This window comes from Dromaius novaehollandiae, chromosome 11 (genome assembly GCF_036370855.1).
Source record: "Dromaius novaehollandiae isolate bDroNov1 chromosome 11, bDroNov1.hap1, whole genome shotgun sequence".
NCBI lineage: Eukaryota > Metazoa > Chordata > Aves > Casuariiformes > Dromaiidae > Dromaius > Dromaius novaehollandiae.
The window spans coordinates 22639693-22653421 of NC_088108.1; the positions used below are offsets into that span (position 1 = coordinate 22639693).

General features: G+C 46.5%; 1 protein-coding gene across 3 annotated transcripts in view; it reads right to left on the reverse strand.

Moving 5' to 3' along the window:
- The window catches only part of DOCK11 (dedicator of cytokinesis 11), an 85921-nt gene that overhangs the window by 39612 nt on the left and 32580 nt on the right, over positions 1-13729 (reverse strand). For 2 of the 3 annotated variants that reach the window (XM_064518346.1, XM_064518344.1), the window contains exons 11-24: positions 12122-12262; positions 10155-10364; positions 9517-9639; positions 8440-8522; positions 6818-6940; positions 6563-6639; positions 5356-5540; positions 5191-5256; positions 4917-5009; positions 4391-4514; positions 3580-3701; positions 3029-3115; positions 1714-1803; positions 80-198 (exon numbers count right to left, since the gene is read on the reverse strand). In XM_064518346.1, the coding sequence (XP_064374416.1) occupies positions 80-198; positions 1714-1803; positions 3029-3115; positions 3580-3701; positions 4391-4514; positions 4917-5009; positions 5191-5256; positions 5356-5540; positions 6563-6639; positions 6818-6940; positions 8440-8522; positions 9517-9639; positions 10155-10364; positions 12122-12262 (1643 nt within the window). The remainder of the gene's footprint in view (positions 1-79; positions 199-1713; positions 1804-3028; positions 3116-3579; positions 3702-4390; positions 4515-4916; positions 5010-5190; positions 5257-5355; positions 5541-6562; positions 6640-6817; positions 6941-8439; positions 8523-9516; positions 9640-10154; positions 10365-12121; positions 12263-13729) is intronic. The other variant, XM_064518345.1, reaches the window with a different exon arrangement.

Here is a 13729-nt window from a genome sequence, read left to right on the forward strand (position 1 = left end):
ACCACACCCTGATTTGCACTGCAGTTTGTGGCTTTGCATTTGTAACTGAAGAAAGATGCATGGTTTACCAGACACTCACATGGTGCAGTTGACAGCGACTTCATCTTCCTGGGTCACATTTGTAAGGACTCTAAATAGTTGCATAAGAATTACAGGTAGAAACTGAATCATTACTTGGATCTCCATGGCGTGCAAACACTAAAACAAATGTTCAAAACACAGACACTTTTAGTTCAATATTTTACAGATGTTGTGAAATATTTATAGTCCACAGACATTTCTGTGGCAATAGGACAGGCATTAGCAAATGCTTCAGGGTGTGGGCTTCAGCCTGTCAGAGGGCAGGAGGACTTGGACCTACACCACTGCTTACTCAGAGCCTTCAGGGAGCAACATGAATCACTCCTGACAGGTACTAATCCTCCTCTCAGATGTGCCCAGGCAGCTATGACTTAATTAGAGGTCACATGCTATGATCTGACCCCAGTAACCCAAAGTTTACGGCTGAAGTTCTGTTCCCAACTCTTCTCGCTTGGGACAGTTTTCTGAAGCGATCAAGTCCCATTTTCACAAGTGCCTTTGGAGCAAGTAAACTTGACATCCAATTACTTTCTGCGAGACTTTTCCCCAAAAAGCACAGCTTGATATTGGAAATAGGATTGAAGGGACTTAGTGAAGGCCAAGATCATCTGATGCATACACCCTTCACCCATCTCATAGACGTCTTATTTCACCTGGGTCTGAAGGTACAAGTCTATGAAGTCACTGTTTCATTTTCAATTTTCAAACTTGCAAATCTAAAGGAAGGTTCTTAAATCTGTATTGAGGTATTTAAATTACTGAAGTACTTAAATAATTGAGGTATTGATGGTGGGAGGCCCTAACTTGTGGTTAGCATGTAAATGTCTCTCTCCCTGCAAGGCTGCAGTGGGATCCCTGTGGCTAGGCAGGGCTGGGACCTAACCAGTTCCTTCATGAAATGCTCTCAACAAGGCAACTACTGTTTTAATGCTTGGCTTAAAAGCCTGCCATTATTTTTATTGCTTAAAATATTTATATATTATCTGAAACACACCCAGTAACTTTGTGATAATAAATTCCCAACACTGTAAGTGGAGCTGTTGCTACAGCAGCACACTTGAAAACAGGCTGTTCAGAAAGGAAACAAGGACAGTAAACAGCCAGGAAAGTTATTCCCTGCAGAAGCCTTCCTTGGGCCTGCTCCTAGGCCCTTACTCATGCTGCAGGGAATGCCAAAAATCACAGGTCATCTACAATTCAATTTCACTGTAACCGAGTTACACTCTCACAGATCTTTTTCTGCCTGAACAAAAATCCTGTGTTAAATGTAAAAAATTCCTGAAAACAAGAGATCGTGCTACAATTTAAAGGTTTAAATCGGGTCTAATGCAGCAGGTGGAGAAGCCCCTTGCAGCTTGTGCCTGCTGAGGAGTGCCTGAGCCCTCCAGGAAGAGAATTTGCCAGGAGCACAGCAGAGCGATGCTAACTGCCTGTTTGCACCTCCCGCGAAAGGCAGCAGGAAGCGGTACACAAACAGCGGGCAGACGTGTCAGCAAGCGAAGGAGAAGGTAAGGATTGTGCACAATGCACCAGTCCTGGATGCTGCAGGCAGTGCATGTGTCTACATGTGCAGCGGTCTGGTCTGATGGGCCATAAAAACATAACCAAAGCCCACTGAAAGGCACTGTTCACCTTCAGGTATTTAATAAGCTCTCCTGGGACTTCCTTAGCTCCCGCCTGAACCAGCTGGCAGTACTGGAAGAATTTGTGCAAGTGCATGTCCTGGAAGAGACGAAAAGCAAGTTCAGTGCAGCAGCCTCAGTCTTTGCCAGCCCACCCTGTTCCACAGCCTCTACCTGCAAAGCCACTGGCACACCTGCAGCCGCAGGCCAGGGCCACGTCTCTAGCGAGCCCCGCATCGCTACCCGTGGCACTGCCTTGGTCCCCAGATGCCTTCTCCCTGGACTACAGTACTGCTTCCTGCCTTTTCCAAGGTTCCCAGTCACTGCCCATCCTCTAGGTCCCAGCTAATTTCAAGATTAAGCACAAAACTGCCACCATTGTTAAAATGCTCCTGATTGCACTACCCTGAGCCCTGACCCCGTCCAACTGCGGCTTGGAGAAGCAGGAGCCTTCCTTTCCTAGCTGCGATTCTTTGGGACTGCCCCGCCAATCTCCTACAGTCCACCTGAGGCTCTCTCGCCTTTCCTGTGATTGTCCATTCCTCTCCCTCCTCCTCCAAGCTTACATTTTATTATTGGGTTATTTAACCCTGAAAAACATCTGGGAACATCACTTGTAGGGAAGTGGGACTACCGTGCTGCTTTCCGTACTGTGCAGAATCAGTAAGACCCCAAACCAGGCTTAGATGACACTGAAAACAAGTTGCAGCGAACGTAAACGAAGCTGACTGCATCTGGCACCGTACGAGGAGCCCTGCCAAGGGCATTCCCCTGCGGGCAGCACAGACGGGAGGCGCGGGGATATCCGCTGCACTTCGCAAGAAGCCCGGGGAAGTCCATCACCACCGTAAGGCAGCACTGCACACAATGACTGGGCAAAACTGCCTGAACGGATCTCGAAGGGAAATTAGGGCTCTGTTTTCTTGTGAAAAGCCTGCTGTTGTCAGCACACTTTTTTTTCTTAATTCAGTGAACAGACTAATACCTGGGGAAACCTCCCATCTCCAGCAGCTCTTCACTCTTTCACGTCATCTAAGCAGCTCTTTTGCTCAAAGGTTTCCTTGGTCCTGGCAGTTACAGTGCAATCAGCCAAGAAAACACTAGCCTCTCCCAGGGCTCAGTCACACAACCACCTTATCACGTCCACACAAAGGACGGACTCCCTGCAAGTGATCCCAGATCTGCTGCTACAGAAATATCTCAGTGCTGCTCCACAAACCCGGTAGCCCCTTCCCGCAGCCCCTACAGCAGAGCAGCAGTAGGGATTCAGCAGTCATTTCCTCCGCATTTGTTGGGAGTCTTTAAGAACGAGGTGCTCAGCTTACCTGGGTGTAAATGGTGGAGTTCAAATGGATTTTGACTTTAAACAGCGGCTTTGCTCCATCCACCCACTTCGCATCCACACTGGACTGCTGCGAACAGACAACACTGAGGTATTTGGTTTCAGATTGTGGTGAGAAAGTGGCTTTGTGCAGATAGAAGCCTGGTCAGAAGGCACTGTGTGGGGTGGAAGAACAGGACACCCCCCAACAGCAGCAGCACCCCCCCCCCCCCCAGCTGCAGCTACACACCACGTGTTGCACACCAGGTGCAACCACCCAGTCTAGGCAATCACAACAAATAGTCTCTGCAAGCCTTACAGCCATGGAAAGCGGAATAAAAGTGTCCTGGTTCCCACCCCTAAGAACTGGAAGCTTCAGGGGCTTCACTGCAGTAGGAATCTTTCCAGCCATGCATCCAGGGGATGCTTCCCTGAACAGCTAACTGGGCTAAAGATGTGCACAACACAAACACAAGCCCAGAATTTACAGAAGTAACAAAAACTCAGCTGGCTTCTTCCTGTTATGTTTAAGCCCATTTTAAATGGCCTTCCTACCCTTCGTGACTCTGTGTCTCCAGGACCCAAGTAGCCAGGTGGAAGGTTGGATGAAACAGGCAAATGCTGCTCCAAGGTGATAATCCGTCCATCCTTCAGCAATGGGACCCAGGCGTATCCCACTGTGGAGGCAATCAATGGTCCAAAGTTAGTACACCCACAGCGATATACGTTTATCTCAAACTCCAGTAGGAGCTGTGTCTCACTGAGGAAGTCCAGCCCACAGCTGTGCAAGTGGCTTCAACTAGGCTGGGATCAATCATGTCAGCCTTGTCAAAGCACGTTTCACCTGAGGACTTAGTGAATGAAATTCAGACACAACACAACCATGATCTCAGGAACCAAGGAGTGGGTTTCTGGGACAGAAATGGTGCATAAGGCTCATGCACCAGGATGAGGGTCCATCAGTTGCCCAAGGACTGGCTGCAAGGAGAGTCCCATCCAACCGGACTTGGGTGTGCTCAGTCACTTACACATGCTCAGTGCCGGCAGAATCAGCCCCTGAGGCCCTGATCTTGCACCAAACTTTTGTTGGTGACTTGACTCACGATAGGATTCATCGTTCATTGATGCCAGCCAAGTCATGATCACACAGAAATAGTTGTCACGTTGCAGCAAAAAGTTGAGCTTTAGTATGCACTGAAAACATTGTGTTCTATTCCAGTTTAGATTCATTATTTGTATTAGGTGGTTTTAAAAAAAGTAAATTCAAATAGGCTAGTATTTTAATCAAATATTTTTTCATGTCCCAACATTTATTCCATTTTGGACTCTTACACTCCAATAGAAGTAATTTAAGCAGCGAACATACCTTGAGTTTCAACGGTGTCTTGTTTTTTCGATGTTGTCTTTGTATTAATTTCACAGCTGACATGATAGAAGGTGAAAAGCAAATGATGCTTTTGATGGAGGTGAATTGGAAGCTCAATTTTAATCTAAAATGATATCATGATAGATAAGACTGTATTTTTAATTGTGGAGTTCTTTAAGTTCTATTTTATTTCACAAATGTTATGTTGTATGCAGTTACACAAGACATGTTTCTACCCATCTTAGATAACTCCTGGCTAACATTTTCATCACATTTGCACATTACTTATTAATGGGGGTGTGTGATTGGAGTGCACAAAGCGTGACAATAAAGACAGCAGAAAACAAACTGGCATTAAAAATTGAGAAAGTCAAAAGGGCTCTGCTGAGCCCTTCTACTGAGACAAAGGCCTGGTGATCACTTTTATCCTCATTCTACCCAGCCCTGGAAAAAGAGGTGTCCTAAAAAGCCAGCTGGCTTTGCAGGATCCAGGCAAGTCTGTTATTTCTCACTGTTTTGTTTTTACCTCATCGTAAAACTCTGGACTTTGGTTGTGATGCAGCACGGCAGCATATGCATTTGTTGTCAAGAGAGGACCTCCAGGTTTGCCATATATACACTGGAATGAAAAATGAGAAGCTGGATTCAGGATACCTGCCACCATAAATTACCTGATCAAATTAAAACAGCCAGCATCAAAGCTCAGTGTTTTGCTGTTGTCCTGCTCAGGCGGGCTGCCATACACTACACAACTGGAAGCAAATGGCAGCTCCAGATCCCTAGAAATAACAGGTACCCACCTTTAATGGCCTGGCATCAGCTTCATCCGAATCCCTGAACTCAATACAGACGGCAATATTCCTCGCCTGAAATGAGGGAGAATAGGAGAATGAGCTATTGCTACAGATCAGCATCACCCTAGATCATGCTGCGTCTGTCTGCAGCCTGCCTTCTGGGTTGCTCACCTTCGCAAACACCTTCTGGTTCTCATACTTCAAATGCAAGGGGTAGACGTAGAGGTGGTTTTTGTAGACAGTGAAGGGATAACAGTATTTGGCAACTTCTGGGACAAGCTCCTCCACTTCAACTGCAATGTTCTCACAGCTCTTTTCAAAGGGCTTTATAGGGATATAAGAAGCCGTGACACAATCTAGAAGGGGAGGAAAGCCCAGATGAGCACACGTCTGACAAACTTGGTAAGTACAGCTAATGTGACGGGAAATCTGTTGGTCTGAAATTCTGCCATTGCTCCTGAGCACCCACTTCTCTTCAGCCAGAGGGTCATGTGTGTTGACCAGGCAGCAGGATTTGTCCCACTCTCTTTGAAGTGATTTGAGAAAATTCTCCTCTTGATCATGCAACATCTGCAGTCCCCAATTGCACTAGCAATACCGAGGAAAGATGAGTGTGGAGGCACCATCAGACTCTGCTCTCCTTGCCAGCAGGAAGGAGGGCAAGACAGTGGCACTCTCCTGCAGTTCTGGGCAAAGCCAAAGAGTCTTATGAAATATTTATATCTGGGCTGGGGCCACTGCTCTGCCCAGCCCCTCCCTGGATTTGCACCTTGACACTTCCAGGAATTTGACCTATTAAGTTACTTTTTCATAAATCATGCAAATATCACCTGACTGAAGCATCCATCACAAAGGACAGTTCAACTCAAGTGATGGCCTTCAAAAAGAACAAAAAAAATGAAGTCTACCAGAAAACCTTTCAGACAGAGGACTTGGCTAGAGAACCTGTGACATGAGCTGCCGCAGGCCCTGAGGTGACACCGAACAGGTCATGAGTCCTTTCTTTGCCTTGGTTTCCTCATATGCAAAGTGAAGAATCACACTGACCATATTTGTGAAGCCCTCTGGTGCTATAGATGAAAAATGCTACATGAGATTGGTGTAATAATAATAGCAAAAGCAGACAGGGGGTTTCCTTTAGATTTAGAATGTGATAACCAAACTGCAAAGCATATGCACCCCTAAAGTAAACCGTTGTGCTTGCATCATGCCCCTCCACAGAATCCATCCGAAAGACTTAGGAGTCAGCAGCTGTGCTGAACCACTCATTTCTCATTGCAGCCCTGAGATCCTCCTTTTTAATGAAATAGCAAAACCGCTCCATTAACACCTGAGGGCCAGCACCATCAGAATTTATTTTCAGATCCAAGATCCTTACTTGTGAAGTCTAGCGGGATGTCTTTGATGACAATGTTTAACTGGGCTGGAATGACTTGTAGTTTTGTCTTCTCTGGTCTGCATTAGGGAGAAAGGAACAAGAGTGTGAATCTTGAAAGCTCATGTGCTGAAAAGATCAGCATGGCTTTTTGTTACTCTGAGTATTTTAGAAACTGTCATCTCATGCTTACACTTACTCTTTAAAAATGTATATTAAAATGCCTGTTCAGCCTCTGCACCAGTCTCTTACACTTACTTCTTATACTCTGCTAAAAGCTTCAGCATATCTTCATTTGAGAGTTTGCCACTGTCTTGCTTGTACAGAGGGGAGAATTTTCCTTCAAAATCCAGAGTTCCTTGTGAGTCTTTAAAAACTGGCCTGCAAAAAAGACAGGACACATTTCCTATATGTTGATAAATAGGCAGACATCCGAGATCTTTGACACATCAGGCTGAAGGGCACTTTTCATCTGGTGAGAGGTTCACTGGCTTGCAACTGTTCTGAATGCCTCCAGGTCTCCCCATCACTCTCCCATCCTCACCCGAGGCTTAGACCCCACACGCAAGCCTGCAGCACCAACCAACACCAAGACCTCTGCCTGTCGCGTAAAACTGCATGTGGCATCACTCATTTCAGTCCCCTTCCTCCGAGGCCAAGTGGTAAAGTATCTTCCTGGTTACTCATCCCCACATGGGGCCAGAGCTTGGAATACGTCCCAGGAAAGGAGCGCTTAGTGAAGACAAGTCTCAGGACAGGCATGAGCTTCCTCCTGAACCCAAAGCAGAACATCGTACTACTCCTTCATGAACACTTGCATCTTTGCCCTTGAATATAAAGACTGCAGAAAACTGTGTATAGTAAGGACTTGAAGCATCCCTACTGCCTTTCTGTGCAAACAACTTCCTCCGAAGCCCACAAGGAAGCTGTTCCAGGGACGCAGAGCGACACAGCTCCCCACACCAGGCTCTTGTGTGCTCAACTTCTTGGACTCCAAACGCAGCTCTTTACCCAGCAGGAACAAATCCAAAGCTGGTCAAAGTTGAGGCACACATAGAGCACACCCTGAGGCTGAGGCAACCCTTGAAAGAGGGCTGAGGCACTGCACAGGCTGTGCGCTGGCTCCTGAGAATGAACCGCATCCCTGAAACACGCTCCTGAAGCTGAGTGGAAAATGTCACAGGAAAATCCAGCTCAAGAATACACAGTGTAAGCTGCACACCATGAAATCACAGCCCAGTGTGATAGTCATCTGGTGTTCCTATGTCATTACAATTCCTCGTGTTAGCATCAGATAGCAAGGCAGCAATAGGATGCAGTGGCAGTGATGAACTTGCCTGTAGTACCTTCCTCTGCTAGCACAGATGTACTTTTATCAGCCGCAGTAGAAGAACAGTGAGGGAATGGCATCACGATCTCCAGTCATTCCCAAGAACATTAATTAAAGCAGAGACAAAGATGGGTGCCACACCTCAGCTGATTGCCACAGCCAGACCAGAAGGTCCCCCACTCTTATCCCCTCCCCAGCAATGGCTGGTGCCAGGAGGGATTTCTGCACCAGATCCCGTAGTAGAAAGGGAGGGCGTAACTTGTCCCCAAGAATGTCCTGCCCTGATATCAGTAGCTACAGGTCAGCAGGAAGGTTACTGTCTTCCCAGCACTGTTTACTTTTTAATACTTTGTTTCTAATTCTGGATAGAGTATTTCAGCCAATCCAAATTCTGTCTCAGGAATCAGAGTCAGATTCTGCCCTGTGTTGCCTCCATGCAACTCCACGGACTTCAGCAGTTTGGCTCTTCGCCCATTTAGCCTGATATCCTCCCAGATAACTTCCAGCAGCAGCTCCCGTAATGGCCAAAGCGAGGTCCGAGACTACTAACCTGGCAGCCCAGCCGAAGGGCATCCTGTACTGCCCCAGCCGGCTGCACACCTGCTTGGCTACCTTATGGACCTTCTGGGCAGTCTGCAAAAAATAAGAGACAAGGTCAACGTGCGCCACTGCTCCCACGCTGTCCTGGGAAAGAAATAAAGAATGTCACACTCTCCAGGGAGAAACTCTCCACGTTCCACAACATGCAGTTTTGCAGACACACAACTTAACAACTGCCTAAGCAGTTGATAGAAAAATCACTGTCACTTCACAATATGCACATTTATTACTTTTGCAAAGATATAAAAGGCACAGTCATATTAAAACTCCACTTGATTCTACATTAAACTGTGAGATATAAAAGGGTATTAGCAGTATATTTCCAAATCTGACTGTAGCTGGCTCATCCTGTACAGGCTTACAAAATGTGCAGAGCGAATGCCATCATTTATGAGATGCCCAGCACACACTGATTTTCCTGGGACCGTTTTTACCAGCTGCAGCAAGGCTTCGTCAGCTCTGCCCGGCACACACAGAGCCTACTGCAGTCAGGACCAGGGCCTCTCACTGAGCACCGGTGGCATATGTTCCCCCATATGGTCACAGCACCCTCCATAGAGCATGAGAGAGGCAGGATGAGCAGAGAAAAGGGTAAAGCCTATGTTCTGTTGCTACTAAAACATGACTGCGGCAATCCAGTGCAAACGAGCCAGGCACCAATCTGAAACACCGGGTATAGCACCACGCAGCAGTGCAGCCTCTCTCAGGGGATGAAGTGTCCCACTTTGGTGCTGCCAGAGGGGGACCTGCCTTGCTGACGTGCAGTGAGGAAAGGCCTCCCTGCTCCAGCTGCTTGACTCTTTCTGAAAGTCCTCTGCCTCCTTCCAGGGGAAGAAACTGAGTTCTCCCAGGACAGCCTGGCTGATGCCAGCCTGGGAACAGCACAAGTAGCAGAATGGATAAAGACCAATATTTGCCAGAAAGAAAGTTCAAGGGCAGCAGGAACATCCCACGTTCCAGATCACACTACTCCCAGGAGCAACAGACAGCATCACCAAGAAGATACTCTCACAGCCCCATCAAATACCTTCCCCGGGTCCGAGTTTTTTATGTACGGCTCTGCACAGTGCGTAATGCTGCCCTGCAGCACCTTCTCCACGCGGGCCACCAGGAAGATTTCCACATGAGGGTCAGTCACGGAGAAAACACCCTACAACAAACAGACAGCAGGCTGTCAGAAAGCTGGACACCCTACTCGCACTGCCAGACTTGGCTCCGATCAGCTTGCCGCCCTCCTCCCGCAGCCCACGCAAGACCCGCTCTGGGTGCTGCTGACACGCCAGCTGGTGCTTTGCCTACCGCTACCAGCGAGCACGAGGGGCAATCAGCTTCAGACGCTGACCAAAACAAAGCAACCCAAAGCCAACAAAAGCCCAAAGCCCATGGGAAATGCTGGCTTCTGTTCTTCCATTTGATTCATCTGTCCTCATTTTAGCTCATGAGGTGAGAGAGATATGGTCAGTCGAGAGGGCTGATGGCTTTTTGGAGGAAAGGCCATCTTTCTGGGCTGTTTCTAAACCAAGCCCTGCACAACCATGCAAGGCCGTTTACAGCGACAGCTCACAAGCACTGGTCCACATAGTGAGTAACAACACACAGCAATGATACTGAACAGCCACAGCATCAACAGAGATACAGATGGAGAGGAGAAAGTCAGTTCTTTACCCGTTTTATATAGCGCAGACAAGACTCAGGGACTCCATGCACAAGACTCTCGCCTGGCGATCGCCCCTTGGAGCCCTCTGCCCCAGGTGTGGAGTTATCCAGCAACATATCACGGACAGACGGAGGGTTCAAGTCCACATGGAAGTCAGCTGAAATCTTGCAATTATTTTTCAGGTCAAATAATGCCAAGCTTAGAAAAAAGGGCTCCACCTGGAAATTTGATTGAATGTATATGTCAAAAAGATGCATGGTACATGCTCAAGAACATTGAGAATATTGCATTGCATTGCCTGCTGGCTTTGCCTTTTGCATCTTTAGTTTTGTGTACCAGAATTTTACCTTGAAAAGATTCTTACAAATACTGCATACTTATTTGCTTTATAAATACATACATTTTTTGTTGCATATTCTTGCATTTTAGTCTAGTTAATTTAAGCAAAGTTATTTTAAAACCATCAATGAATTATAAAGAGTGAAATCCATAGGGGTTTTTATGTAAATAGTAAGCTATGAGGTCAGGAAGAAAAGATGACCCTGATCCATCAGTTACAACTGTTTATCCTTTGCAATGAGAAAGAATTCAACTAAAGAGTGATTATGTTCACATGCTAAAGATGACTTTGCATGTCACTGTCCCAAAGTAAATCAGCTCGGCATTGCCCAGCTTCAGCTATCTACTACCAAGACACGCAAAGTGTTTGTTGGTTGCTGTCAGTGGGGCACAGAAGGAAAGTCAGCATAAACCACCTCCCATCCGACAGAGCTCAAATACAAGGTTAAGACTGTTTTGGAACTGCATGTGCAAGATTTGCCTCTCAGGGGGAACTCTGCGGGCCATCTCACACCAAGCTGAACTCACTACTGACCTTCACAGCACAATGCAAGTGGTAACAAATTTACATATTTTTAGTTCAAAGATCCTAGCAGGCATGCTTCCACGTAAAGATAAAAGCGAAGGCCTGAAGATAAGACTGTAGTGTTTCTGAGACATTACAGCATAACTTGGAGGCATTACATCAATACTAAAAATGTGCTGATTAGGTCCTGCTCTGGGTGCGATTAGGGATTAATAACAAGAATCTCTGCCATGGGCAGCACTCATCAGCTGAGAAGAACAAGTGTGGTGTACTAGCTGATCCCATGATGGCTGCGAGCGCCAGTGTGAAATCATCATGAGAAAAGCTTTTGAACTTCTAAGAGGCATCAGACAGGGTTTGCAGAGACTGGGAACTCCCAGTGGCTCTGCCTCTCCTGCGATGCTATCTGCTGTTCTGGGCAACCTTGCTCAAAGGGTTGACTCCAGCTGGAGGGAGTACAGGATGAGAGATTAGGGAACATATCTTGGGAGAGAAGACTGGAAGAGCCTGGTCTGTTCAGCCCGACAGAACAAAGGCTAAGCAGAGATATGACTGCTGTCTACAGACATCAGAGGCTCAGAAAAGCCAGGCTAAAGCACAACATTGGCACTACAACAAATGCACATAATAAAATGGCCATGAATACAGCCAGGCTGAGAGTCAGAAGAAGGTTTCAGAACAAGGAAACTCCTTAACATTAGGGGAAATGAAATAAAACACAGCAGTGAGTGGTCTGGAGATGGAGCTTAATCATTCACCAACAGGATTTTAGCAGGGGCCCAGAATCTCAGACATGTGCTCCCCATTCCCCATGCCTCCAAACCACTGGTTTCACTGCGGTCCCAGTTCCCGGCAGACCTAGGCATGTCAGGATCCAGCATCCTGTTAAACAGCAAACAGACCCCTCCTCGGCCATATTTTTGGAACACAATAATACAAGGGCAGACAGATCCTGCAACGACCCTGGACCTGTAGACCCTGTCCGTTCAGGTCCCATCGGAGCTCATGGCAGAATGGGACATTTTTATACATCCAGATTACTCTGCCATAGGTTTTTGTCGCTAGGGAGGTGAAAGACAACAAAGCTGGAAATGCCAGAGCTCTCCTTACGTTGGTGGGTCCTCCTTCCGACCTGTCGCTGAGCTGAGCGAGGAGGTTGAGGGACAAGTCCTGGCAGTACACCACGAAGCGCCTGCTGCACTTTTCCTCAAATGGCTTCACGTCTGGCTCAATTCCTGAGAAGTCTAGCCTCTAGACATCAAACAAACAGATCTGGTCTCATTAAAAATGAAAATAAACCCCTGAATAATGTTAAGGGATTACATTACAGCTAATATTGTTTTAACCAATTTTTTAAGTCGTACAAGAAGTACAGGACGTTCACAAATGAGTGCCATTCAGTGATGTTACACAAATGCGTTCAGGACATGAATTCATGAGGATGTATTGATTTTTAGCCATCTGGTTTTTAGAGCACAGAAAACTAAACCTCAGTACGATTTCAGTTCCTTCCTGCTTTGCTGTTACCCTGGGGATCTTCCCAAACACCATTTAGAGCTTGGGGAAGAAAGCAGAACATAAGCCGTCGTTACATTCAGAAAAGTATCTTCCACTTTGAAGATCTGACTACTTTAAGAGATGGTCCCTGTGCCTGAAATAGAGAGAAGGCACAAGCCGTTGGGATTGCGAACAACATCTCAAACCATAAGGTGTTTCTAGCACAGTGCTAACCTGCGTGGTAAGAAGCAACAAAGACTTCAGAGCTGGCTGGAAAATCCAAACAATCTTGATTATAATCACTTCTTTCCTAACCGAGAATGCCTATGGCTGGCCTGTGCCTCAACATAAACCTTCTCAGACAGCAGACATATATGCAGCCAAAATACCATCAGCCAAATAAAGATCCTCAGCCGTCACCATACCTACTCTGCTGGACACTAGGGACACAGAGCTACCAAACACCCCAAAACAGCAGCACGTCTCTCATGGTGGATCTGGCACAATGCTACTGTTTTTCCCCCTCGTATCCTGCAGAAACCAGCATGACAAAACCAGGACGTTGCTTTCTCACAATCAAGCAACTTCTGCAAAACAGGCTGTAATTGTTAATCCAGTTCTGGGAAAGTCTTCCCATTGTTCTCCCAATTTCCTTTCTAGGAGGAAAGTACCTTGCAGGTATATGTTTCCTCTCCCAGCTTTCTTAGCACCAGGCATGCAAGCATGCACATAAACACCAGCATTGACTGGGGCAGTGATTTTGGAGGTCCACTGTCACAGCAGCTCTGACTTTGACCCACAGCATAATGAAGAGCTCTGTGTACACAGAAAGGGCACAGTCAGTTTAGCCCTATATTTGGTTAGAAAAAAAGGTATCTTGGACTCTCTGCACACTACAGTGAAAGATATTTCCACTTTTATCATCTGACTAGAATACAGGAAACTTTTCAACATTTCTCTTCAAAAAACCAAGTCTCCTGCATGATACAAAGAAGATAAGCCTGGGGCAAAGCTCCTAAAGAAGTGCCAAGAGAAGTTTGCTTGGTACAACTAAAGCTTTCAAAAACTAATCACATTTCCCTGTTAAACCAGAATGTTCTTTTTCATAGGTGGGAACAAGCCAAAGCACGCCAGAAAGAAAACCAGAAATGATGAAATAACTTGGAACGATTCTCTAAAACTGCATTAACAATTGCAACTCATTTCACTGAAATCCCACAC